Below are 27598 nucleotides of genomic sequence, written 5' to 3' on the forward strand. Positions count from 1 at the left end.
GGAGCCCTCCCCGGCCATGGCCCGAGCCCGCCCGCCGCCGCCGCCGCCGCCGCCGCCGGGGCTCCTGCCGCTGCTCCCTCCGCTGCTGCTGCTCCCGCTGCTGCTGCCCGCCGGCTGCCGGGCGCTGGAAGGTGAGCGGCGTCGGGGGGTGCGTCCAAGGCTTACGGCGCCCGGGGTCGCCCGCGCTTGGGCCAGAGTGGACCCACGGTGTGGGTCAGATGAGGGCTGGGCGCACGTCGGAGGAGGCTCCGTCACCCGCGCCGCTCCGGGGGCCGGAGGATGGGTGGGGAGGACGCCCCCGGAGCTGCCTTGGAGGCTCCAGCTGGCTCCGAGGCCCGCGGTCGGCGAGTTGTGGACCGCAGGCGGCTTGACTGGGGTGGAGCGTCCCCGAAAGTCACGGCCCAGCTGCGAGCTCTTGTGAGCGAACTCCGCACTCGCCGCAGAGAAGAGGGGCCCTCGGCGGCCGCGGGAGGTGAAGAAGTGGGGGCGACCCACCAGGCGAGGCCGGGGCTCTGAGACTGCCGCGGGGTTGTGGCGGGTGGGGGCCAAGCGGACTCCCAGGTTGGGGGGCGGCGTTGTTTCGGAACCCGTTGGAGTTGAGCGAGAGGTGTGAGTGCGTACACCCCTTTGTCAGGGGATGACTGCGGGGGTGGAGAGGCGGGGGCCTGTTATTGTTTATGGTTTATGGAGCGCCAGTTACACACGAGGTGCAGTGTGCAGTGGCCATCCACACGGCTATGCGGCTCTTCCTCCGCCTTCTAGAAAGACATCCGAGTGCTTGGGTCTCCACTGAACCCCTGAAGTTCTGGGGTTTGCCCCATTAGCCGGTAGGAAAAGGCTGAGTTTCTCAATAGACTGTGTGAACTATCCAGACGGTGCTGATGCTGAGGGGGTAGCTCCAACTTCCAGATGACTGTATTTGGGTGAACAGGATGCCGTTGGCCCTGGTGGGAGAGCTCACACATAGGCCACTTGACACAAGCCTTGGGGACACAGAGCCACTGACGCTGGTCATACAGGATAGGCACACACACACAGAGTTTCCAAAAATTTTGGAGCCATTAAATGAGGGAAGAAAAAAACCTTCCTTAGTGTGGAGGGAAGAACCCACAGAAATTTGGGGGAAACTGGAGCACTTATTTTTGGTGTCTTTAACAACAGATCTAGTCACTTTCTTAGTACAGGAACAAAAATATGAATTCTGTGTAAGTTGGTCTGTTCGTATGTTCACAGTAACCGTAAGGGTTGGAAGGAAAAAAGAACACAGTTCCGAAAGAAAGGCATCTTCTGGTGCTTTCTGATTTTCTTTAGGGGAAAAATGTTCCTATGAGCCCCCACCCCCTTTTAGCTCTGAGCCCACTGGTGCTGACCGACCAATTCACACGGGTGGACACATGCAAATGCAAGCAGACACAGTGAGGTCGCGCCCACATGTGTGTGATAGGATCTCAGGCGTGAGAAACCGGTGTGGGGCTTTGTTGTTGATTGCCTCAAGGGTGTGAGCCAGGGAGCCTGTTGGAGTTCCCAGGTCTGTGTCTCTGTGTCTTAGCCCAGGAGAGGTGACACAGACACACATACTTAGGGGCTGTGTGTGCCAGGAGCAGGGCCCATGTTGTCAGGTGTGGTGGGTGCTTGTGCTGACAGTGGGGTGGAGGGGGTGTGGTTTGGGTCAGGTGCGCAAGGGCTACCTGAAGAGGCTCAGTCCTTCCTCCGTTCCTCTTTCCCTCCCCCTTTCCCCCCCTCACAATCAGCTAGACCCTCAGAGGCAGGCCGTGGCTGGGAGCTGGCATCCGGGCCTCCAAGCCAAAGAGCCGAGGGGCTGACCAGGAGGCAGAGAACTGATGAACAGCAGCAGCACAGGAAAGAGAGGGCAGCACGGCCACTGCCCCAGCCGTGTTCCCCCTCCCCGCTCAGCTGTGAAGTGGGATCCGGGACTACTCCCTGGCTAGGTGGGTGGTGGCTAGGAGGCCAGGCCAGTGTGGGGTGCCCCTAGGAAGTAGCAGTGCCTTGGTGTGTGGCTTTTACCTGTTCCCTCACTTTCGCCATACCTCAGACCTTAGGGTTTTCAGTGTGTGTGCGGGACTACGCAAAGAGAAAGAGAGATGCTTCAGGGCTCAGACCCACACTCGGCGGTGTGCCTACCCACCCCTCTGTCCTCCCGCACTGTGACATGGGATAGTGATAGTACCCACTATCCCTGGAGTGGGTATGGACTGAGTCCATAACGTGTTGTGGGGTGCTTAGCACACAGCCATTATTATTCGGGGATTAACTATTATTATTCTAGGATCTGCTCCATGAGGAGGGGCAGAAATGAAACTGGTGTGTGCCTTACCTGCTGGAGGGAGTTTAGAGGAAGGAGTGATGGGGGCAGGAAGGTTGGTCTGGGGAGAAAGTTGTCTCCCCACCTCCATCTCTCTTCAGCTCTGGGAGGGATGGGATGGGATGGGAAGAGAGCTAGGTAGGGGACAGCCGTCCCTGCGTCCCACCCATCCCCCAGCCCTGTCTAGAGCTGGAAGGGTGAGATGGGGAGACTTGGTGGTCCTGGGCTATGGCCAGCGGGGAGGGTTAGGTGGGTCCCTCCCCACTCCTAAGCTCTATGGGCAGGGTATCTAGCCTCTGCTCCAGCTTTCCATTTGGCTTTGCCAGGATTTGGTTTGCCCAGGGCCTAGGGGGAGGCTTTTGGCTCTCTGAGTTATATTTAGGCCCAGTGTCCTGAGCTGTGGGTGCTGTGTCCTCATGGCTCCATTGGTTACGTACTGTCTGGCACCTGGTTGCTCTGCCTCCCTACACACTTGGGGTCCACCAGGACTGCATCCAAGGACCTCATCGGTTTTACCTGAGGATGGAACCAGGGTCCTTGCCCCCTCTCCTTGGTTAAAGAAACACCCCTCCCCTTGCCCTCTGATTGCTTACCTCCCCGCTAAACACAACACAAATTGCCCTCAGATTTACCCTCGGTCATAGGGAAACAGGGCCATCCTGTTGCTCACTCTCCTTTTGAGTAATGTTTCCCAGTGCCCCGAGCCAAGATCATTCTCCCCTTCAGTACTAAGAACCGGAAGGTGAACAGACCAGGAAGGTGAGCAGACCCAGAACGGGCATGAGAGGAGGAAGGGTGTCTGAGCTTTAGGGTGCTTAATACCCCAGATAGGATGGAGAAGTCTGCTGAGAGCCAACCCTTTTGAGAAAAGAGAAACCATTCCCAGATGTGAGAGGTGGGGATGGGACAGCCCCCCTCCCAGCCAGGCTGTGTTAGCTGAGTAGCCACTGCAGTGCGCCTGGTCCCCGGGTGGCCTGGTCCCCGGGTGGCAAGAGGCAGTGTGTGAACCCCTCCCTCCGTCAGAGGCAGCAGCAGTGGTCCCTGAGAAGGTGCCAGCTGAGAGGGGTCAACAGTCCTGGCATTTCTGTGGTTTCTTACTTGTAGAGTTGCCTCTGGTGCCCCCCACCCCATCCCTGTTTGTCATGAGCTGGCACTTAAGAGCTGCCACTGAAGGACAGCGGCAGGGATTCGGGGGAACCAGTTTGCTCGTCACTGCCTTCCCTTTAGCCAGAACTGCTGCCACCGCCGTCTCTGTGGCCTCAGCGGCTTGGAGCTAAAGCCTAAGCTGCCGTGGGCAAGGCCTCCGCCACCCGGCCTTACACTAATTAAACAGCATGAAGAGGCTGAATCACCAGGCCTGCATAGTTTGAAAATTGTAGCCCTGCCTGTTGTGCTGAGTCAAACTGGTTTGTCGGGATTGGGCAGCTGGGGAGGTGGGGGGGTGGGGGGGACGGGACAGAAGAGACTGGGTACAGCTGGGCACCTGATGGGGTGAGAGAGGCCCCCTACCCCAAGGGCTGCCCTGGCCCTGGATCTCCTATCACCTCCTGCCCCCAGACTCCTGGCCACGCTTCCTGTGGCTGGGATCTCAGGGAAGGAAGGGCTCAAAGGCCTCACAGAAGGGCTAGCTGTCCATCCATCCTGGCTGGCTGGCTGGCAAGGCGGGGACTGGGGCGGGGGGCATGGGTGAACACTGAGGCATCTGGGCTCCTTGCTCTGTGCTTTTTCCTCCCTTCTCCCTTTCAGGTTTATTTAATTATAAATCCCCACGATCTGAGGGGAAGAATGGAAAACAAAATGTGTTCTCTGTTTTGAGATGTTCCCCTCCCCTGCATCCCAGATTTGAAGGCCAAGGGGCCATGAGCGGGGAAGGGAGAGGCGGCCCTGGGGTGAGTTAGGCTCTTCTAGGTCCCATAGCAGGAGCCCCCCAAGTCCCCTTCCTCCACAGGCTGACAACCCTGATTGTGCAGGTTGGTACATGCTTATATACACACTGACACAAAGGGTAGGGACAGGATGGAAGAAGACCGGACAGATCCCTTGGGTTGGTTGCCTGAGGTGGGAACCCCAGCAAGGAGAAGGGGGACCACCTCAGGGCTGGCATGGGGTTTTCTCCCTCTCTTTGCAGCCAGGGCTTTGCACCTTCTTGTCCAGACTCTACTCCTCTGTCCACTTGCACCTGCACACTGTGCTGGCCCAGCCCAGAAGCGTGACCTTCTGTGTCACCTCAAAGTCCCTGATCTGGAGCTTGGGCTTTATGCTTTTGTCTCTGGAGGTTTTTTGTTTTTTGTTTTTTATTTCCTGGGTCTCACTGACACGGAGCAGTGTGCTCTGTATGACCTGGAACCTGGGGTGCTGTGGGGTCTGGCAGCTCCATAAAGCTGTGTGTACTTGGCCCTTCACCAGGGCAGTGGCAGGCTCCCAGCTGGTGCCTCTGCACCAGGGCCACCCAGTGAGGTCTTCAGACATAGTCTGGGTGCCCATTATATTCTCCTCTTGCTGGGTGCCCAACTTGTGTGTGGAAGTATTGCCTGAAGCTCCTGGGGCTGTGTCTCTTCATGATGCCACCCCCTTCCTAAGGGCTCAGTGCTGGGGTCAGAGCCATTGTACTGGCAGGGAAATGGCATGCTGCTTGGGCAGGGGCTGTCCCTGGGGAGGCCACACCTACCCACACCCAAAATCATCTTCATGTCCCTGCCCCACCCCCAGCCTCGTGACCAGTGACTGCTTCGGCCTGGGCCAGGGCCCCAGGAAACAGGTCTGGGGCTTGCTTCTTCCCCGCACCTCTGGCCAAGACTGGCCTAGCACCTCCGCTTTCTTAGCAGACACTGCCCCTCTCCTAGCCCTACCTCCACCCCACCTGAAGACTCCTCTCATGGAAAGAACATGCTTGCAGTGTGTGTGTGTGTGTGTGTGTGTGTGTGTGTGTGTGTGTGTGTGTGCACGCGCATGTGTGTGTGTGTTGCACGTGCATGGAGGATGCACCTCTGAGGCTCTATACAAACGGTAGGTGTTGATATTTGTACTGCGTCTGCAGGCTCCTGTGGCCTGTTTCAGTGCAAATGGGCACCAGCGTGTGCAGCTGATGCTAGTTGTGTGTGACTGCATAAGAGCACGTCACTGAGTCTGGTGTTTGTGGTTGCACTTGACCACACTCAAGACTGACTTGTGGCCGGCAGTCGTTTGCAGTTGGGTGTGTAAGGAGAATGTACTATTGGGTGTGCGTGCCCTCCGTATATGCATATGTCTCTGGAAATCTGCACATATGAAGACTGTAAGAGTGAGTTTTTGCCTAAGGCAAGCCAGATCTGTGTGTAGGAAAGACTCACTGTGTGTGAATGCCTAAGGAAGGCTAATCTATTTGCACCATATGCCTCTGTGTGTCTGAAAAAGGCCGAGGCCGTGTATGAAGCGGCGTGTATGTTTGTGGGCGGCTGTGGCTTTGTGTGTTTGTGTCCACCATATGTGTTGACTTGCCATTCTTTGGCCCCAGTGGCAGAGAATGAGCCCAGGCACTGAGGACTGGGTAATGTTCGTGCGTGTGTGTATTTGTGCACAGGCAGGAGCCGCACAGCTGCCGCCACGTGGCTGTGCTCCGTGGCCCTGTGGAAACCTGGAAGGGGTGCGGCTTCACTTCTGAGCATCGAAGCCCCAGTCTCAGAACGCCCCCAAGCCTGCTGTCCCCTTCCCTTTTCGGTTTTGAGGGGCTGGTGGGGGTTTCCAGCCTGATGGAGCCCCGTATCCGAGAATGGCTGCCCTGTCCGCGTTCTGGTTTCCCTCCGGCAGCCACATGGGGGGCAGAGGAGGATGGGGGTGCGGTCGCCAGCTGGGGCGTTTGGCGACTGCTCACTCAGTCCTCTTTTGTCCTTACCCCGTGCATCTCATATCCTTTACCTCAGCGTGTGTACATGCACATGCACGCGGGGCACACACATAGCAGAGAAAAGGTGGGCTCTGTTGGGTTGGGCCTGTCCTTCCCAATGCCACGGACAGATGGATTCTGGGACCTCCTCCATGCCCTTCCTGAGGCTGGGACACAGGCACCTCAGGGTCTCCCTCTTGCTGAAGGGGAGCAGGCCCCTCCCCTCTCCCAGAGAGTAAGCCCCCTCCCCACCAGGGTGACCGGAGCCCTTCCTCAGGCACACATGACTCGAAATCCAAGTCCTCTCCTCATTAATGGGAAAAATGTGCCGAGATTGAGCGATGGCCAAGGCTGAGCGATGGCCAAGGGCCGATCCCCGCCCCCTCCCTCTCCCTCTCCCGCTCCCCAGAAATTAAACAGAAATGAAGAGCCTCCCTCCACCCCTGCCTCCCCCTACCCCTCCCCCTCCCCACCGTCCCCTCCCTCCTCTCAGAGCCAGCACAGGGCTTGTTTTAAACTGTGGAGGAATCTGGCTGGAGGGGGGAGGGGGCTGAATATTTGGGTTTAAACAGTTCCAGATGGGTTTGGCACAGGCTGAGCAGAAGGAAGTGAGGGAGAGGGAGGAGGGAGGCAACTCGAGGGAGCGGTGGGAGCCCCTGCCTGCTCGGGCGGGCGGGTGGCGGGCAGCGGGCAGACAAGCAGGCGGACTGGCTGGCTGGCTGGCTGGCTGGCCTGAGGGGGGAGGGGGCGCACTTGGCTCCACTGGCTCCAGGGACAGGAATACTCTGGGCTGCTGTCTGGAGAAGAGGCCACTTGGCAACCTCCCTCTCTATCTCTGTCTCTTTGGGCCTCCCTGTCTCTCCACCTCACTGTCCTCAGCTGGCCACCCCACTGTCTGGTCCTAGCTAGCCGGCTCTATCCAGATCCGAGCCTCTCGCCATCCACCCCAGCAAGGCCCCTGCTCCACTGCCTCTCTCCCCGCCTGTTTCTGGGCCCCTGCTTCTGCCCATCTCTCCTTCCCTCCCCTACCCCCCTGCCAAATGTCTGTGTCTGTCTGTCTGTCTGTCTGTCTGCCAGAGGGCCCATCAGGCCACCGACGATGAGGCTGGGAGAGCTCACCCTGCAGCCAGGCCCTCCAGGGACCGGCCTCCTCTGGTGGAAGACGAAGGAGCCTCACCCCCCCTGTGTCTAACATGAGGGTCTGGGGCCACAGCTGCCTCACGCACCATCCTCAGCTCAGACCCAGACTGTGGGAAACCAGTGCCGGCCGCAAGCCTGGAACCTGTGGGGTTCGGGGCTTTCTCCTCCTGGGCAGCCCTGACCTGCCCCCTCCAGCTCAGGGCAGAGGGGAGGACTGCTGGCTGCCCTGTCTCCCAGGCTAGAAGGAAGGAGTTGGCATCTTTCCTCTCAGAGAGCCAGAATCCAGAACCCGATTCCTAGGGGAGTGAGTTTATGTTGGAAACCTAAATGGGCCCCCCCTTTGGCTGAGCAGGGGGAGACAGATAAGAAGTGGAAGCTTGGAACAGGATCGGTGCTGTGACAAAGCCCCTGGTCCTGGATGCACAGAGGAAGGCATCTAACCTTGATTTGGGGGTCCAGGGAAGGCTTCCTGGAGGAGGTGACAGTTTGAGCGGGATTTAAAGGATACATAGGAGCTTTCTCGGCTTTCTCTATTCCTCCTTTCCCTGTTCTCCCCTTCACACTGCACCCAGAGTGCCCTGGTTAAGGGGTTAGTTGTGGAGTCAGACCTGCATTTGAGTGACATTTCACCCCAAGTCCTAGCAGTTTTGCCTCAGGCCACATAGAGACTTTATCTGGGCCTCAAGCGTTCTCACCTGTAAAAGAGGTGCACCCACAGCCCCTTTATTTATCTGAGGATCCTAGGAAGGACCGAACTAGCTTGCAGGGAGCTGGTCTGGGTCCCGCCCTCAAAGAGCATTCCTGCCCCATCCCCTAGAGGAGATTGAGTGGGAGGTTGGGTGGGAGCAGGCTCTGCTCCCGTCACTGCCCTCCCCTTCCCCTGGGCATGTGTGGCACTGGGCCTTTGTGTTGGGAATGGAGTCAGGGGAGGCCTGGGCAGCAGGGTCTGAAGCATAAGGTCCTTTGTTCCAGGATAAAGGGCCTGCCGCCCCTTTGTGTGGAGATTAGCAGCCCCTGTAGGTGTGTGAACTGGCCCCAGCTCTTGCCTGGGGTCAGCAGCAGACACCTGCCTCCCGCTGGCCAACCCGACCTGACTTCTTTGGGACTGTGACATTTCTGGAGATGGCTGCAGGGTCTTCTCCAGGGCAGGGTAGCCGAGAGGACTTGGGGGTGGGGTGGGATGGGGCGGTGCCTGCTGAGAATCATTCTCTGGTGTCCTGGCCTTTCCTGGACAGCCTCTTTTTCCCCATCCTGAGCGTGGCCTCTGACCTTTGTTCTTCTGTTGCTCCCCAGAGACCCTCATGGACACAAAATGGGTGACTTCTGAATTGGCATGGACATCTCATCCAGAAAGTGGGGTAAGCCTCCCCCACCATCTCCCCTCAGTGTTGGTTGCCAGTTAGGCTACTCCCTACTCCAGCGGCCATTCCCCTCGCCTCACCAGGGCCGGAGAAGGGCTGCCCCTGCCTATCAGGTTCACCTCCTTCGCCATTCCTATCCTCTGCTTCTGTCACCTTCCTTCTTTGCCTATGGGTGTTTCGCACCCTCTCAGCCTTCAGCCTGCCTGTGTCCCCCTCCCCATACACACCACCTTTGTCCCGTTCTCCCTCTGCGCGCCCCTCAGCCTGCCTTTAGCCTACCCCCATCCCTTCCCTGCATGACTGCTCTTTGTGTGTCTTCTCCAACCATCTCCCTCCTTCCTGGGTCCCTGGGTAGGGCACTGGCTTGGGGACCAGAAACCTTGGTTCCAGATCTCTAACTTGCTTTGTGATTTTAGCAAGGCAGTTTACCTTTCTGGGCTTCCATTTCTTCACTGTTAAATTCCTGTAGTTCTGACATTTCTAAAATACCCTCATTAACCTCCCTAGGGGCACCTGGGTGGCTCAGTTGGTTAAGCATCCGACTTCGGCTCAGGGCATGATCTCACAGTTCGTGAGTTCGAGCCCCGCGTCAGGCTCTGTGCCAACAGCTCAGAGCCTGGCGCCTGCTTCGGATTCTGTGTCTCCCTCTCTCTCTGCCCCTCCCTGCTTGTGCTCTCCCTCTCTCTCTCAAAAATAAATAAATAAACTTCAAGAACACACAAAACCTCCCTACGTGGCCTACACGACACAACTGCACTAAGCTCTGAAACGCTGGGGTGGGATGGAACCACAGGCCCTCATTCACCAGGCCAAACTGTGTGACCTTGGGCAAGTCTCTCCCTTTGAGGGTCTTGGCTTCCTCTTCTGGAGAGTGAGGACAACAGATGTACCTTCTCATGGAGTTGTGTGAAGGTTAAACGTGATTGTGATTGCCCTGTATTGGACATTGTTACAAATCCATTATATATGTTCAACTGACTTGATTCCCCGCCACCTCGTTTACATCCAATCCCAGCCTCATTTTACAGACAAGGAAACGGAGGCGTAAAGATAACAAATATTATAGCTAATACTCCTGTAGTACTTACCAATCGCTCTGTTCTAAGTTCTTTATTCATTTAAACTCACTTATTCCTTATTCTCGCCATGTTGCTGATGGGAAAACGATGTACAAGGAGGTTAAGTGGCTTAACCCATAGTCACACAACAAGAACTGGGATTGGAACCCATGTAGTCTGCGTGCTCAGCCACTACACCACAGAAGCATCTCTGTGAAGTGAATACAGATCTGGGCATGTGGTAAGCACCTGGCAAAGGTTGGTGCTCATTCCGTCTTTTTCACTTGGTCTGTGCACAGTGGGAAGAGGTGAGTGGCTACGATGAGGCCATGAACCCCATCCGCACGTACCAGGTGTGTAACGTGCGAGAGTCAAGCCAGAACAACTGGCTCCGCACGGGGTTCATCTGGCGGCGAGACGTGCAGCGGGTCTACGTGGAGCTCAAGTTTACCGTGCGTGACTGCAACAGCATCCCCAACATCCCTGGCTCCTGTAAAGAGACCTTCAACCTCTTCTACTATGAGGCTGACAGCGATGTGGCCTCGGCTTCCTCCCCCTTCTGGATGGAGAACCCCTATGTGAAGGTGGACACCATTGCGCCCGATGAGAGCTTCTCGCGGCTCGATGCTGGCCGTGTCAACACCAAGGTGCGAAGCTTTGGGCCGCTCTCCAAGGCCGGTTTCTACTTGGCCTTCCAGGACCAAGGTGCCTGCATGTCGCTCATCTCTGTGCGTGCCTTCTACAAGAAGTGTGCATCCACCACCGCAGGCTTTGCCCTTTTTCCCGAGACCCTCACGGGGGCCGAGCCCACTTCTCTGGTCATCGCCCCTGGCACCTGCATCGCTAATGCCGTGGAGGTGTCAGTGCCACTCAAGCTCTACTGCAATGGCGATGGGGAATGGATGGTGCCTGTGGGAGCCTGCACCTGTGCCACCGGCCATGAGCCAGCTGCCAAGGAGTCCCAGTGCCGCCGTGAGTGGGGACTGGCCTGGGGGAGGAGGGGAGGACTTGGGCCAAAGCCACGTACTGCCTCCTACCTGCTACTTCCTACCTGCCAGTCAAGGAGGTCTGGCTTCAGGTCTGAGGCGGATGGAAGAAAGGGAAGAGGGGTATCAGGTGCATAGCATGTGGTGCAAGGGGGGAGATGAGCGAAAATGAGGAGACATACCAGAATAATAAGAGAAAGAATAGAACTCAAGACAGAGGTGGAGAAACATGGAGAATCCTTGATAAGGAGGCAGCCGGTCAGAGAGTCAGGAAGCCAGCAGAGATACCTGCCTGCTTTGTTTGGCCCCAAGTAGACACTTCACCCTGGAAGTACTAGATGATCCCCAGAGCTATGGGGACAGGGGCTGTGGGTACCTCATGCTTGTCCCTTTTACCTTGAGGTCTCATTTCCTTGAGAGGCAGTATAGATAGCATAGCGGTCAGGGGCCCGGTCCCTGAAGTCTGAGTCCTCACTCTGTCAGTTAGCACCTGTGAGACCTTGAGCAAGTTACTTAACTCTTTGAACCTTGGTTTCTTCATGTGCCAGATGGGGACAATAATGATGATTGCTTTATAGACTTGTAGTGGGCTTAAGCAAGTCAATGCATGCGAAGCTCTTGGAACAGCACCTGGCACGTGGTGACACAAGTGCCACGTAAGTGTCAGCCTTGGCTCTCAGGAGCCCTGGGATGCATGGGCGACAGGGATTCTCTTGTCCTTATTTCATACAGGAGGAGGTTAGGAGACTTGTCTGTGGTGGCTTGCCAAGACTCTTAAGACCTTACAGTGTCCTAGACTTCCAGCTATAAAACCCATTCACGAAGGGTTCTCATTTGAGTGTCATCACAGTCCTGTAAGGTAGATTCCAGTTATCTCCCCTATTTTGCTAATATGGAAACTGAGGCTCAGAGAACAATTGTACTCAAGGCATCATAGCTGGGAATGTGGGAGCTGGGGCCACAGCCTCGTCCGTGCTCTACCATGCAGGACAAGATGCCAAGGGCTTTGTCTTCTAACCCCTCTGCCCTGGTGCTTGCAGCCTATAGCTCCGGGGGTGGGAGCTGGCTCTTAGCACAGCCCTAGGTATGAGGGGGCTGGCGGCCCAGCCTGGCTGGGAAACCCAGTGTTGGGTGTTGTCATGGCAAGGTGAATAGTGCCTTGCCCGGCCCCTCTCCACTTCTCTATGGGAACCTGCCCCAGACTTCCTCTTCCTAAGTGGAGAAAGGGGGTGGGGGTGATGAGCCTGACAGCCTGAAGAGGGGCTAACACTCTGCAGGTCCCTGACAGGAAATATATGCTGGTTCCCATGGCAACCAGCCTGGCCTGGCATCTGCCCCCTCCCCCACTGGCTCAAAAGAGCTTGGGTGGAATATCACCTTAGTGAGGGGAGATTAAACCCCAGAGAAGGGCATAGCCCCAACTCTGGGCATTCCATATTCTAGATGACCTCCCCAGAGGTAGTCATATAGGGATAGAGTGGCCACATGCTTTTGAGTGTCCAGGGCAGGCCTGGCTCATGCTCCTTATAACATGATTATTACTAGCGGCCCTTTTCACTCCCCAAATATTCCAATTTGAATAATAAATTATATGGCTGTCATAGATATGCGGAATCCCACAGCTCAGGTCCAGGGGCCCAAACGCACATGGCAGGAGAGGAAGCAGAGTCGAAGGGATGTTCAGGCACCCATCCCTGGGCTCACTTTAGGGCCAGGGATGCCCTTCGTGGATGCTTTGGGGCCTCTGAACTCCCGGTGACCCCAGCCTTCCTGCCTGCTGTCTTCTATTCTTACTCCTCTTCGGCCCCCACCCGTGCCCAAGGCAGAAAGGAGCTGCTGTCTGGCTCCTGGTGGGTGGGGAGAGAGACTGGTCCTGTGAGCGGGGCTGTTCTGGGTTGGCCACGAGGATCCTAGGAGTGATCTTCCTCCAGCTTCAAGGAGGGGCGGGAGCATCCTGGCAGAGTAGGGTGCTGCCGGCTTGCCAGTGGTCTCTTCCCCACCCCTCCTCTTCCTTCTCTCTCTCTTCCCTGCCTCGACAAGCCCAGGCTGCCCAGGTGATCGGCCTGACGTCTTCGCCCATGAGGCCCCAGGGTAGGGGTGGGGGGCCGGGGCGGGGAGGAATCCGCTGACGTGGGGTTTCCACAGGGCAAAAGGGCCTTTTGTAGCTGCACTGGAGTGAGGCAATCCCAGTGTGGCCCCCACAGTCTAGGAGGTAGAGGGGCCAAGTCCTGTGCTGGGGGAGGGCCAGATTCTCACGGATCTGAAGAGCATGTCCCTCCTCTTCTCCCGCGCAGCCTGTCCCCCTGGGAGTTACAAGGCAAAGCAGGGAGAGGGGCCCTGCCTCCCCTGCCCCCCCCAACAGCCGCACCACCTCGCCAGCTGCCAGCATCTGCACGTGCCACAATAACTTCTACCGTGCAGATTCGGACTCTGCAGACAGTGCCTGTACCAGTGAGTGAACTCCCGGCTTGCTCTCTCCTGCCCGGGGCCTTCTGTCTAGGGGCCTAAACAGTTGCCATGCATATCCATTTTCCAGACAGGGAAACTGAGGCTTGGGGAGGTTAGACGTTGTGCTCAACATGGCACAGCTGGGAAGTGACTGGCCCCGAGCCAGAATCCAGGTCAGCTGGCTCAGCCTTTCCACCAACATTGAACAAATGCCTACTAGCTCCTAGCCAGGCATCAGGAGTCCCTGGGACTTCTAGTCCCTTGCTCCTTGCGCTGTGTAGAACAGCCGTTCTCTTGACCCAATGCTAACCGTTGGCCTCATATCCCTGGGCAGCCTAGTGTCCTGCCTTCTCCCTGCTGCGGCCTTTGGTGCCAGCCATTGTGCCAGGCGGCCTGGAATGTGGCGGAAAATAAGATACAGTCACAGTCCTATAGGAGCTTGCCACCTGGTGGGAGAAGCACATGTGAAAACAGATAATGACCATATAATGTGTTAAGTGCTGGGCTGGAAGGATGCCCAGGAATTGTGTTACGGGAGTGCAGAGGACAGGAGGAGGAAGAATCAAGGAAGGCTTCCAAGAGGAGGTGACACCTCAAGTTGGGCCTCAAAGGCTAACTACAGTCTTCCCAGCGAAGAAGTGTAGGAGAGATATTCTGCTTATTAGAGCAGAGACCAAGGCAAGGAGGTGGGAAGCAGCTTGTAGTATGCAGGAACTCTGGGTGGAAGGGTGGTGCTGTGGCCCAAGCTCACTGCCCTCTCCCTCCACCTTCCCTCCAGCGGTGCCATCCCCTCCTCGGGGTGTGATCTCCAACGTGAATGAGACCTCGCTGATCCTTGAGTGGAGCGAACCCCGGGACCTGGGTGGCCGGGACGACCTCCTATACAACGTCATCTGCAAGAAGTGCCGTGGGGGCCCTGGGGCCACGGGTGCCTCAACCTGCTCTCGCTGTGATGACAATGTGGAGTTTGTGCCTCGGCAGCTGGGCCTGACAGAGCGCCGGGTCCACATCAGCCATCTGCTGGCCCACACCCGCTACACCTTTGAAGTGCAGGCAGTCAATGGCGTCTCGGGCAAGAGCCCTCTGCCCCCCCGCTATGCGGCTGTGAATATCACCACCAACCAGGCTGGTGAGGAGGGGACACGGGAGGGTAGGGCCTGGGTCATTTTCTCCCACACAGAGCTTAGGTTGCCCAGGGCTTGTCAGTGGACCAACCAGGGGTCCCATGGGAACTGGGTCCTTGGGAAGGATGCCAGGGCCCAAGGAGCCCATTGTGAGCCCCCGCCCTGTCTCTTCCCATAGCCCCATCTGAAGTGCCTACTCTACATCTGCACAGCAGCTCAGGCAGCAGCCTGACCTTGTCCTGGGCACCCCCAGAGCGGCCCAACGGAGTCATCCTGGACTATGAGATGAAGTACTTTGAGAAGGTCAGAGCCCTGAGGGGCAGGAGGATGCCTTGGGGTGAGAAGATTACCCCCAGATAGGGTCAGGGGCCCTTGGGAGCCAGGTCTCAGGTACTGAGGCAGCCACAGGTAGGCCCAGGGCTGGCGGGGGCTGATGAGCCTCAGGACCCACTGAGGTGCCTCATTCCTCCTGGTGTTGCAGAGTGAGGGCATTGCCTCTACGGTGACCAGCCAGAAGAACTCCGTGCAGCTGGACGGGCTGCGGCCTGATGCCCGCTATGTGGTCCAGGTCCGTGCCCGCACCGTAGCTGGCTACGGGCAGTACAGCCGTCCTGCTGAGTTTGAGACCACAAGTGAGAGAGGTACGTAGCCCACTGCGCCTGCTCCCGCTCACCTAATACTTTCCATCCCCCCACTTACCAGTCCCCTCCTCGTCTCCAGGCTCTGGTGCCCAGCAGCTCCAGGAGCAACTTCCCCTCATTGTGGGTTCTGCCACAGCTGGACTTGTCTTCGTGGTGGCTGTCGTGGTCATCGCTGTCGTCTGCCTCAGGTACTCTCAGGCCCGAGTTGCTCCCATGGGCTGGCAAGAGCTTCCCTTTGGCACCGTAGAGCCCCCATGCCACAGAGGCCCTTGGTGGGCCCAGGCTCTCCTTGCTGGCAAGGCCCTCTCTAGTTCACGCCCATGTCCTCATACTGTCCCCTGCCTTTTTCCTGGCAGATCCCCTGGGGGACCAAGTCCACCAAGCCCCTTACCCGGAGACCCGGTGGCTGCTGTTACCACTGACTGTGGGACCAGACACCGGGCCGTCCCCTGTGCACCCTGCCCCTCTTGTGAGCCCGAGGGTTCCCTGAACAAAGGGAGTTCTTGGACTTGTCTCAGGCCTCGCCTCCATCCTGCCCCCTCCAGGAAGCAGCGGCACAGCTCTGATTCGGAGTACACGGAGAAGCTACAGCAATACAGTGAGTTTGTCTCTTCACCCTGTTTCCTCCCCCGGCCCCCAACATTCCCTTGGTCCCTGTGGGGCTGGGAGATACCCTTTTCCCTGCCTGGGGTTTCGTCCATTGTACTTCTATCCCAGACAGCCCCTCCTGCTTCCACTCAAGGGCTGTTTCCTGAGCCCCTGCCTCACTCCTGCTAGCCCCAGAGATGAATGAGAAGTGACCCCTTTCCTCAAAGGCAGTTAATCCTATGAGAAAGACAAGAATCGTACACACAGGAAAAAAAGGAAAGAACAATTAAGTGTTAAGCTGGGTGTTCCTGTTACCAAGGACAGTAAGAGCTCAGAAAAGAGGAAGCCTTCCTGGAGGAGGTGGCCTTGGGCTGAGCTACGCCAGGCGGGTTGAGCAGGGTTTAGACAGGTGGGAGAGAGCATTCCTGGCTAGAGGGGCCTCTGGAAGGCAGTGGGTGGGGTGGGGAGAGTGCCCGACTGTGGGGGCAGTGAGAAGACTGGTTTGACAGCTGCCAGGGAGCAAGGCTGGGTAGTTGTGGCCAGTCGTCAGAGGGTCGTGAAAGGCAGGCAGAGGAGTTTGGACTTGACTCCACCATAGGTAATCCGAAAGGCTCTCAAGCTTCGGAGTAATACAATGCGAGTATTGTTTTAGGAAGACAGGTATGCTGGATAGATTGGTGGGAAAAGTCCAGAGGCAGAGAGCCCAGCTGGGAGACTATTGCAAGAGTCTGAATGTTGAAGGTCTGGATAAGGTCAGGGGCAGTGGGAATGAGGGGAAGAATGAATCTGAGAGAGGTTTTGACATGATGAGAGATGAGAGAGAAAGAAGAATAAGTTCCTCGGTGTCTAACTTTTATGGTCACTGATTCCCACGGAGGGGATGGTGGGGAGGGGCCCAAATGGGACTCCAGCAGAGAGGAATATGGAGCAGACTTAGTAGGGAGAGTGCAAAATGTGCTCCCATCAGGGTGAGAGCATGGGGCAGTACCCTGGGCCTGAGGGTGCAGCCTGAAGAGTTCCCTCACTGTCCCCAGCCCTAGCCCAAAGTCCCTCATGCCCACTTTTCTTTCCTCTAGTTGCTCCTGGAATGAAGGTTTATATTGACCCTTTTACCTACGAGGACCCTAATGAGGCGGTGCGGGAATTTGCCAAGGAAATCGATGTGTCCTGTGTCAAGATCGAGGAAGTGATTGGGGCTGGTGAGTCCCCCTGGGGCACAGTGGGGAGGAGAGGCTGGGGTTACCCTGGGGAGGGACCGGCATGCACTGGGGACAGGGCCAAACCCAGAAGCCACTTCCTACTTGTGCCCTTTTTGCCCTGCAGGGGAATTTGGGGAAGTCTGTCGGGGTCGCCTAAAACAGCCAGGCCGCAGGGAGGTGTTTGTGGCCATCAAGACGCTGAAGGTGGGCTACACGGAGAGGCAGCGGCGGGACTTCCTAAGTGAGGCCTCCATCATGGGTCAGTTTGACCACCCCAACATAATCCGGCTAGAGGGCGTGGTCACTAAAAGTCGGCCAGTCATGATTCTCACCGAGTTCATGGAGAATTGTGCCCTGGACTCCTTCCTCCGGGTAAGAGGCAGCTCTCTCAACTCCCTCCCCTCCCCCAGAGAGCTGGGTTGGGCAGACCACACCCTCCCACAAGGTTAGACAGACCCTACCCTCTTCAAGTCTGCAAATATTCACCGAGGTGGCATGGTGCAGGGAAGCAGCCAGGTTTATATTTATTTATAAATATTTATAAATATAAATATATTTATATTTATATATCAGAGCCAGAAAGACCAAAGTTCTCATCCTGACTCCGTCCGCTACTGCCTGGGTGATCTCAGGCTTTACTTAATCTCTCTGCGTTTGAGCTACCTTGTTTGTAAAATGAGAGTGGTCGGAGCTATTTGGATCCTCACTGGGGTTTCCTGGGATGTTGTATACACACAGTTGGGCACGCCCTGGGCCAGTAGGGAAGTGGTGGGCCCACCTGAGCCTGTGTGTTGCCTCTAGCTCAACGACGGACAGTTCACAGTCATCCAGCTGGTGGGCATGTTGCGGGGCATTGCTGCTGGCATGAAATACTTGTCCGAGATGAACTACGTGCACCGAGACCTGGCTGCCCGCAACATTCTTGTCAACAGCAACTTGGTCTGCAAAGTCTCAGACTTCGGCCTCTCCCGCTTCCTGGAGGATGATCCTTCTGATCCTACCTACACCAGCTCCCTGGTACAGGAAGCAGCTGGGAGGGAGACCGGGGGCGGGGCCAACCAGGCAGGGGCTCGGGGCTGGGGACCAGCCCCGAGTCATAGGGTGAAGGGCGTGTGCCCCCCCCACCAGGGCGGGAAGATCCCCATCCGCTGGACTGCCCCAGAGGCCATAGCCTATCGGAAGTTCACCTCTGCTAGTGATGTCTGGAGCTATGGAATCGTCATGTGGGAGGTCATGAGCTATGGAGAGCGACCCTACTGGGACATGAGCAACCAGGATGTGAGTGGGGCCAGCCAGAGTGGTCAGGTGGGTGGGAGCCCTTGTGGGGCAAAACGGCGGCTCACTCCAGGTTTCCCTATTCTCTGTTCAGGTCATCAATGCTGTAGAGCAGGATTACCGGCTGCCCCCACCCATGGACTGCCCCACGGCACTGCACCAGCTCATGCTGGACTGCTGGGTACGGGACCGGAACCTCAGGCCCAAATTCTCCCAGATCGTCAACACCCTGGACAAACTCATCCGAAATGCTGCCAGCCTCAAGGTCATCGCCAGTGCCCAGTCTGGGTCAGTATTTCTGCCTCTTTTCCCACTCTGCTTTTGAGGCAGCAGTCCTACCCCTGCTTCCCTTGCCATCAGGATTCACCAAGTCTCTGTCTTCTCCCCACAGCATGTCACAGCCCCTCCTAGACCGCACGGTCCCGGATTACACGACCTTCACGACAGTTGGTGACTGGCTAGATGCCATCAAGATGGGGCGGTACAAGGAGAGCTTTGTCAGCGCGGGGTTTGCATCCTTTGACCTGGTAGCTCAGATGACCGCAGAGTGAGTGTGCCTCGGATTTGGTGGGGTAGGGCAGGGGGACCTGTGCAGGGCCCAGAGTGGTGGGCAGGAGGGGAGGGACTGACCCTGCCCTTGGTCCATCTGCAGAGACCTGCTGCGGATTGGGGTCACCTTGGCTGGCCACCAGAAGAAGATCCTTAGCAGTATCCAGGACATGCGGCTGCAGATGAACCAGACACTGCCCGTGCAGGTCTGACACCTGACTCCCACGGGGTGGGTACTCCCCCAAGGACTGTGCAGGGACTCTGACCAGCCGGCTGGACTTTTGGACTTTTGGATGCCTGGCCTTAGGCTGTGGCCCAGAAGATGGAAGTTTGGGGAAGGCCCAAGCTGGGACTTCTCCTACAAGCCTGTGCTCCCTCCCCAGGAAGTGTGTCCCAAACCTCTTCATATTGAAGATGGATTAGGAGAGGGGGTGATGACCCCTCCCCAAGCCCCTCAGGGCCCAGGCCTTCCTGCTCTCCAGTGGGGGATACCCACCACCTCAGACTTCGCTGTTCTTCAGTGCTGAAGGTCCTGGCAGGGTCAGGTGGAGGATAAGCCTGGGTTCTATAGGGCCCAGCCCTGGCAGGGGTCTGGCCCCCCAGGTAGGCAGAGAGCAGTCCCTCCCTCAGGAACTGGAGGAGGGGACTCCAGGAATGGGGAAATGTGACACCCCATCCTGAAGCCAGCTGGCACCTCCAGTTTGCACAGGGACTTGTTCTGGGGGCTGAGGGCCCTGCCCCACCCCCGCCCTTGGTGCTGTCATAAAAGGGCAGGCAGGGGCAGGCTGAGGAGTAGCCCCTTGCCCCCCAGAGACTGACTCTCAGAGCCAGAGTTTGGGTGTGTATGTGAGTGTGTTTGTGTGTGTGTGTATATGTGTGTGTGTGTGTGTGTGTGTGTGTGTATGTCTGTGCATGCACGGACCTGCACAGAGAGCATGGGTGAGCGTGTAAAAGATTGGCCCTGTGCCCTGCAGTGGGGCCAGCTGGGCTGACAGCGGAATAAAGGCAATAAGATGATTCTCTTGCCCCTTCTCTTTGCACCTCCTGAGGCGGGATTCTCTCATGACCTCAGGTTCACAGTCCCTCAGTGCCAGCCCTCTTCAGAATTCTCTGGAGTCATTGGGAGACCAGAGTTGGGCCTAGCCAGGCTCACCATCCCTTTTGTGCTTTGGCCTTATTGCATCTAACTTCTTGGAAGTGGGTGGTTAACAGTAGAAAGCAAACTGCTCCTGACTTCCTGCCTTCTCAGGCCCAGGTGTTCCCGGGGCCAGGGCAGATGCTGGAGTCGGCATGGTGTGACAGAGCCCTTTCACACCCATTGTCTTTGAGGGAGTGGAGGGTGGAAGGGGTTGGTCAGCTCCCAAGGTCACGTGGCCTTGGACAAAGGGCTCAAGAGACCACTGGTGTTGAGATGCAGAGGCTAGCCCCTTTCAGCAAGCATCAGACCGGAAGTGTGGGTACTCTTTACTGAGCGCTTACTATGCTCCAGGCACTGGGCTAAAATGCTCCATTTATACATGGATCTTTATTTAATCTCACAACAACCAGCCAAGGAAGGAAGTATTTTTATCTCTTTTTTACAGAGGAGGAAAGGGAGAGGTTAAGTAACTTGCCCAAAGTCGCTGAGCCAGTAAGTGAGTCCTGGGGCTGGGATTCCCACCCAGAGACTGCCTGCACACTTGAAAGGTTCAGAGGATAAATAACAAGAACCAGGGAGAGGATTAGGAAAACAGCTTCTGGAAATGTCAAAGGAGAAATTGTGGGGGGGGGGGGGGCGGCGCTCAGAGGCCCCTTGGATGCAGAAACACACAAGTTGGAGGGAGGCAAGTGCAGTCGTTTTGCCCAGTGTCAGGAGGGACACTCTGGCAGTAAACCTCTGCAGGGCGTGGAACAGGTTTCCAAGGTACCCGCATTCCCTAAATCAGAGTCTTGGCTGGACCCGGTAGGGGGAGGGGCGTGGACAAAGCCCCGTAGATCTCCGGGTTCATGCGCCGCGGGCCCCACACATCTCCCGGACATTTCCTGGCAGGGCAGAGTTCTCAGTGGGGGCGGTAGTCCGGGGGTGGCGCTGCTGCGGACGGGGAGGCAAGGGGTAGCTACTTCAGGCGCAGGGGAACAGGCCCTCCGAGTCGGGCGGACCAGCGAGCTGAGAGCAGGCGCAGGGGAGCCGGCGGCGGGCGGCTCGCGGTGCGGGCTCCCTGCCTGCTCCAGCCCCTCCGCCGCGCGCTCCCGCGCTCCGCTGCTCCCGCCGCGCCCGCTCCTTAGTATTCCCCCCACGGAGCCGAGCGCCGCGCTGCAGTGGCTGGCCCGGGGGAGGGGCGCCCCGTCAGGCTCTGTCCTCCGCGTCCCCGAGGGTCGGGAGGTGGGTGGGCACCGAGCTCCTCCGCGGAACCCTCCTTCCCTGGCGGGGGACTGCCGAGGGTGGGGGGTGACGGGGACGGTGCGCTCCCCTCCCGCCCCCCCCCCCCCCCCACCCCCCCAGGTCGCCTTGGACCCAGGCGCCAGAGCTGTCAACAGCGCGAGGTGTCTCGGGCGGCCAGGGGAGGGGACGCGGTGCGGAGTGGCGTCCTGCACACCCCGCGCCGCATTCCCGGACTGAGGGTACAGATAAAGGGGAGGGGCCCTCCAAGCGCCTGCTCAAGTGTCCACTTCCTGCTCCTGAGGCTCCGAGGTGAGGAAGGGCCCGTGGCTCATGTCTCCTGGACTGACTCCCTCAGCGCCCTACCCGTCACTTTAATAGTCTTAGCGGGAGCCTGGGATGGGGGCACCACCCGGAGAGGTAAGATATCGCCCCCTACTGGGTCCGCAAGGAGGGCGGGATGGTGGACGTGGAGCGCCACCAGAGGAACTGGGGGCCAGGAGCCCTACAGAGAAGGCACTTGGTGTGTGTACCCCAGGCCGAAGATTTCTAGGGATGTCGAGGGACGTCTTGACTCCAGAAATCCGGGTACGTAAGGCATTCTGTTGGATGTGCCCTATGCAGCTCACCGCACATACCTCCCTCCATGTGTGTTCAGATTTGTACTCCCTTGCATGCCCACCTCTCTCCTTTCACTTAACCACTGAAACAGCAGACAGGGACACCCTACACTTACCCAAGCCATACCCACACCATGTGTCTAAGTCACCTCCTTTATTCAGGTTCACACGTCCTCAGTTATAAGACCCTCTGTCCCAACTACCCAACCTACACGCGGCTAGAGCTTCCGTGACTGAGAAGAGGTGGGGGAAGGGATGCAAAGACCACAAAGCACTAAAGCCGACCCCTCCTTGAAGGCCCTGCTCTGGTGCATTCCTACCTGAGAGGCCTAAGCCAGCTAACCTGTATCTCCCTGGGGGTTGGGTTGAGTCCTCAAGACCTCTGAGCAGTGAAGCAGGGAGGGGTGTGGCGTGGTTAGGGGAGAGAAAGAATGAGGGTATTCAGGAGGGGTCTGTCTTTTCTGGGAACAGAAAAGGAATGAGAGGTAGTGCAGTCTTATTCTGCCCAGTCTTAGTTAATTATACACTCCTGGGGGCAAAAAATTAGATCTCCCAAGTTAGTGCTTAAAAAGGGAAGCCAGTGGAAGGAGGGAGTATTGAGGCTGGGGGAGAGGCAGTCTGGCACACCTCTCTTATCCCATCTGCCCCAGAGGGGCAGTTGCAGCCCCAAATGACCTAAACTCAGAGTGTGGACAGGTAGGGAAAGTAAACTGCTCCAAGCAGTGTCTCCCTCCAACAGGGGTGGCTCCAGGGAGAAGGACCTGGACAGCAGCCCTTAGATCTAAGCCTGAATGGCCAGACCCTGGATTAGAAACTGGAAATCTGGGGGGCCTGGGGTAGTGCAGTGGGAAGGGCTGCAGATTTAGAGTCTAGGCAGACCTGGGGTCAAGGCCCAGCTTCTTAGTCTGTGACCTTGGGCAGGTTGACTTCTCTGTGCCTCAATGCTCTCATCTGTAAAAAGGTGTAGTAATCATTCCTACTTCATGAGACTGTTACAAACATTAAGTCGGTTAATGAATGTAAAGTATGTGCCAAGATCATAGGAAGTACTCAAAAATTGCAGCTAATATTTTTATTAGTATGAAGTGTAAATAACTTATAGGAAAAGATAGGAAAATGCTGAATAGTGCTTGACGCATAGCAGGAGCTGAATAAACCAAGGCACTTGGGGGAAATCCACCATCCCCTTTCCATGCACAGGGTGCTAGACATTTTCCTGCAGGCCTAGCCCAGGCCCTGGCCCACTTCCTGGGATAGGACTGTTGGGGCTTGGGTGGTTTGAAGGCAACAAGGGTGCAAAAGTCCATTAAGAGGTAGAGAATCCAGCAAGTTGTGGAGGGAATGTGGTTTCTGCATCTATCCCCTTAGCACACTGATCTGGGATCTGGCTTAGAGGGGGGGGCTCCTCCCCAATATTCACTCATTCTTCAGGTGAAGTTTACTGGATGTCTACTATGTGCCAGGTGCTTTGCTGGGCACTAGGAATTTGTGATGAGCAAAAATAGAGATAGCCACTGCTTCAAAGAACTCAGTCTAATAGGAACATGGATGTTACTCACATAGTCATACCAAGAAATGTATAAAATTACAAGTCAAGGCAAATGTTAATGGATGTGGGACCAAATCACAGCTCTAGAGACCTGAGCTAGTCTTGGGCAAGGCTGAGGGTCCTTTAACCAGTTATCTGGTGCCCAGGACAGGGAGCTGGGGCCCCCATTGCCCTCCAAGTCCTTTCAACCTTTTGGTATCTGACCCTGAGCATATCTTCATTCACTCCCTCCCTCACTCATTCATTTATTCAGTTGGACCCTTCTGTATGCCAGTCCCAGTGTATGGAGTTGGGGATACAGAGGTGAACCAGCTATAGCTCCTATTCCTTGGAGGTGCACACAGCTCAGAGGGGATCACTGATAGATAAATCAGCTGACGCAATGTGGTACAGTAAGTGCTGCAGCTAGATAAGCACCAGGAACTGTAAGGAAGGGACTCAGGCTGGGAATTCTGTCAAAGAAGGGTGCTTGAAAAGGGGACCTAAATTAAGCCTTAGAGGCTATTAGCAGTTAGCAGGAAGGGAGAAGGAAACAGTCTGTGCAAAAGTCTTGGGGCTTGTACGAGCAGGGCAGTCTAGGGGCACGGAGACCATTCTAACTCAGAGGGTGAGGAAGGAACAGGGTCGTAGACATATGCCATTGACTAAGCCTTCCCTTCCTCATAATTCATCCCCAGCTCGGCCATTTACTTCTCATAGCCCAGAGGGCCGGTCATGGGCACCTGGTCCCAGCAGTTCTACGGCTCCGCAGTGTTCCTTCGGCACCCTATCTGTCACCACTTCTGTAGCCCTCTGCTCTACCTCTTCCCTGCCTCAAGGCACATTTGTCCACAGGCATTTCTGAGTACGTGTGATGTGTTCTATCCCCATTTCTACAGAAGAGCTCAGAAAGATTACATGGGTTGCCTGAGGTCCCAGAGCCAGTCAACGGCAAAGCCAAGATCTGAATTGAATCTAACCTATCCACTATTCTGGGTTCTTCCCACTCTAGCAGGATACCTTGGAAGAGGGCCCAGGGGAACCTAGAAGTGCTGCACCTCTATGGCACACCCAGGCCCTTCCTGGGTCACTTCAAATTGACACTCTCCCCACAAGGAGAGGGCTCTGCACACATGGGCAATGGCTACCTAAGCTTTCCTTTTTCAGAGAGGGAAGAGGAGAGAGGAGAGCTGGGTCCCAGGCACTGAAGGCATCGGTAGGAGCACAGTCCAGGAATGCATAGGGTTCCAGCTTGGGGGTGGGGGCACAGGTCTGACAGGCAAGAGCTCTGTCCCTCTACTTCCCCTCCCTGCCCCTCTCTGTTTCTCATTAATTATTCCCCTCTCATGGGGCAGGAATGAAAACAGACTCAGGCTCTGGCTGAAGGCCTGCTGTGACATCAGCCTAGAGGTGGCTGCCCTGACCCTGACTACTGGGGGCTGGGGAAGACCCCCTACCCCACTTTATCCTGCCCTGACAGGGAGAAGGAGAGGCAGGAAACAATTGTCCCTGAACCCCTTTCCCTCCTCTGGGCACTGAACTTGGGGCAGGTGAGAGAGGTACTGGCCTGGAGGACCAGGCAAGGGTGTGTCTCCAGGAATGTGGGGGGTACAGAAGCTGACTTTCCCCAGACACCACGGCCTCCCACATACCCTGCGACTCCCACCCGCACTGCCACTCCAGCACCACTCCCAACACTGTGCTTCCAACGTCCTCTCTGCTTACTTTTGAAACCACCTCCACTATTGAAATCTTCCCTACACTACCTTCTTCTCATCCTCACCTCCCTCATTTTTTTTGAGCCTCATGTTCACAGTCAGCCTTCTTCCTTGGACTTGGGGTGCCTGGCTGACTAGATTCTTCTCAGCTCTAGCTTGACCTCTCACCTCCAGTGGTGGTGGTGGTGGCGGCGGTCTGGGTGGTCTTACTCTCTCCTTCTTCCTCTTCTTTTAAAGTAGGCTCCATGCCCAACGTGGGGCTTGAACTCACTACCCTGAGAGTGCATGCTCTACTGACTGAGCCAGCCAGGCGCCCCCTCCAGTGATCTTCTTCATTTCCAATTGGCCTTCAACAACACACTGAGCTACACATTGATCCTTATTATCATCGAGCCATCTCCAAGACTGGAAGTCTGATATTCCAGTCTCTCACCGCTTCCTCCTGTCTGCCCAGTTTTGAAATCTCTGGTCCCCAAATCCCTTTTTCTCCCCACCTGGGGGCCTTCTGGGGTGTACCCAACTTGGACTATTCTCACTCACAGACATTGCCACCGTGACCTCTCTGACCAATCCTTTTCTTGTTTTGCTAAGTTTTAGTAGGTGTGCTGCCAAAGCGAGCACTTGTTTTGCTAATTTTTAACAAAATTCTCTGACAGCACCTGGTACAGACTTTTCTATACTACTTAGGTCCCCCAGTTGCAGCTTCTTCCATTCTCACCTCCTAGTTTACTAAAATAATGCATCCTCTCAACGAACACCTGTTGAGATTTCCTCTTTGCCGGACACTGAGCTTCAGGCAGTAGAGGTAAGTGAGCTGCCCTCAAGAAGCCTACAATCCAGTGGAGGAGAAAGACAGGTAATAGGGTGACAGAAATATTCCAAGTGTCACTGATGGATTTTGAGTGACATGAGAACGGTGTCTTGGGAAGTGGAGTGAGACAGGTGTAGGATGCACTGGCGGACACAGAGATGACAGCAGGAAGGCAGGGAAGGAGGCCACAGTGTAGGTGAAGGGTAATAAGGTCCTAGATGGAGATGGGGTGAGGAGGAGGTGTTATAGAGGTGACGAGGAGGCAGGTGTAAGGGATCTTGCAGAGGTAAGAAGCAACATGTTTAGTGACTGGCAAGATGTGGGAGGGGAGAGACAATAGAAGTCTGAGCCTGGGTGATTCTGAAGACTGGGTATTTGGGTGTACTTTGGGACCATTTATAGATTCAGAAAGTACAGGAAGAACAGTATAGTTGAAGGAGAACAGTGGATTAAGTTTGGAGCTTTCAAGGAGAGATGCCCAGTAAGGCAGGCATTGCATATATGGATCTGGAGCTCAGAAGTGAGGTCTGAGCATGGAGGCCAGTGATCAAGTTTAGAGAACAGGTAAGATTGCCTTCGAGAGTTGTAGAGTAAAGAGAAGAGGCTGAGGTGGGTGTGTAGGGAATGCCCCGCTCACTGCTCCTGCAAGCATCCTTCATGCCTTTCTGAGAGCCCTTATCATAGTACATTGTAAGTGTGTTCCTGTTTGTCTTCTCTGCCTTGATGTATGCTCCTTCTTGATGATGCATGTCTCACAGGAAGATGGGCCCAGGTCTGGCACAAGATAAGGGCTCAATAATGCCTGAGGGATGAATGGATAGTAATAGTGATGTGTTGAGAGCTTGGTAGTATGTGTGGGGCACCATTCTAAGTGTATTACATTTAGTAATTAATCTCCAGGACAACTCTACATTTCTAACTCTCAATTGAAATGTACTCTTAACATTTCTGTGTTACAGATGGGAAAGCTTGGTTAAGAGAAATTAAGTAACTTGTCCAAGGTCATAGTACTAGTAAGTGACAGAGCCAAGATTTGAATCCAGGTAGTTTTGTTCCAGAGCTGATACTTTTTATTCTCATACTATTCTGCTTCTTAAATAAAACTTAAAATCTACTGTGATTACCATAATCGAATGCTTACTGTGCCAGGCACTGTGCTGAGAACTTTATTAAATTATTTAATTTAATTCTGTAAAAATGGGTTAATAGATGAATGTATTGATGGGTGGAATAAAATAAACATGTACTCATGTGTGTATATGTGGATAAGTGGATGAATGTATGGGTGAATGAATGTGTAGATGAAAAAGTAAATGGAAGGATAGATGGAATGATGGATAGATAGGTGAATGTATGTACGAAAGAAGAATAGTTGGATGAATGAATGATGGGTAGGTGAATGAATAAATGAATGGATATGTGGATGGATGGATGGATGACTGGATTAAAGGATAGGCAAGCAGGTGTATGGATGAGAAAATGCATGGATGGATGGGTGGATGGATGGATGGATGGATGGAGTGCCTGGATGGCTCAGTTGGTTAAGTATCCAACTCTCGATTTCATCTCAGCCCCTCCCCAGGCTCTCTCTCTCTCAAAATACAAGAAGGAAGGAAGGAAGGAAGGAAGGAAGGAAGGAAGGAAGGAAGGAAGGAAAGAAAAACGGGAGAGATGGAAAGACTAATGGATACACAAGCATAGATGAAAAGATAGACAGCTGGATGAATGGGTGAATGGGTGGATGAGTAGATAAATGAATGGGTGAATGGAAAGACAGATGAATGGTAGGGTGAATGAATGGATAGACAATTAGATGATTAGATGAATGGATGGTTGGATGGATGAGTGGATGTTTAGGTGGTTCGATGGATAAAGGAAGGAATTCCTATATTTAGGGCTATAAAAGAGAGTAAGAAAATTCACAAATTATGGCTCCTACACCTTCTTTTAGATATATCTATGCCTTCTCCTGGCCATTTCTTCCACAGTAGTATATAGAGTCTGTCCT

At 55.5% G+C, this 27598-nt stretch overlaps 1 protein-coding gene across 1 annotated transcript; it reads left to right on the top strand.

Moving 5' to 3' along the window:
• The first annotated feature begins 6 nt into the window (after positions 1–6).
• EPHB3 (EPH receptor B3) lies at positions 7–18884 on the top strand. Its single transcript, XM_040480977.1, is given in 17 exon segments — positions 7–131; positions 8619–8683; positions 10044–10716; positions 13025–13080; positions 13082–13181; positions 13957–14307; positions 14481–14605; positions 14784–14943; positions 15023–15131; positions 15489–15541; positions 16608–16730; positions 16855–17102; positions 17532–17747; positions 17859–18008; positions 18100–18293; positions 18397–18552; positions 18658–18884. Coding segments are annotated over 17 exon segments (3003 nt in total). The 5' UTR covers positions 7–16; the 3' UTR covers positions 18767–18884.
• The last annotated feature ends 8714 nt before the right edge of the window (positions 18885–27598 follow it).

The sequence above is a fragment of the Herpailurus yagouaroundi genome, unplaced genomic scaffold (genome assembly GCF_014898765.1).
Source record: "Herpailurus yagouaroundi ecotype Mexico unplaced genomic scaffold, PumYag 159, whole genome shotgun sequence".
NCBI classification, from domain to species: Eukaryota; Metazoa; Chordata; class Mammalia; order Carnivora; family Felidae; genus Herpailurus; species Herpailurus yagouaroundi.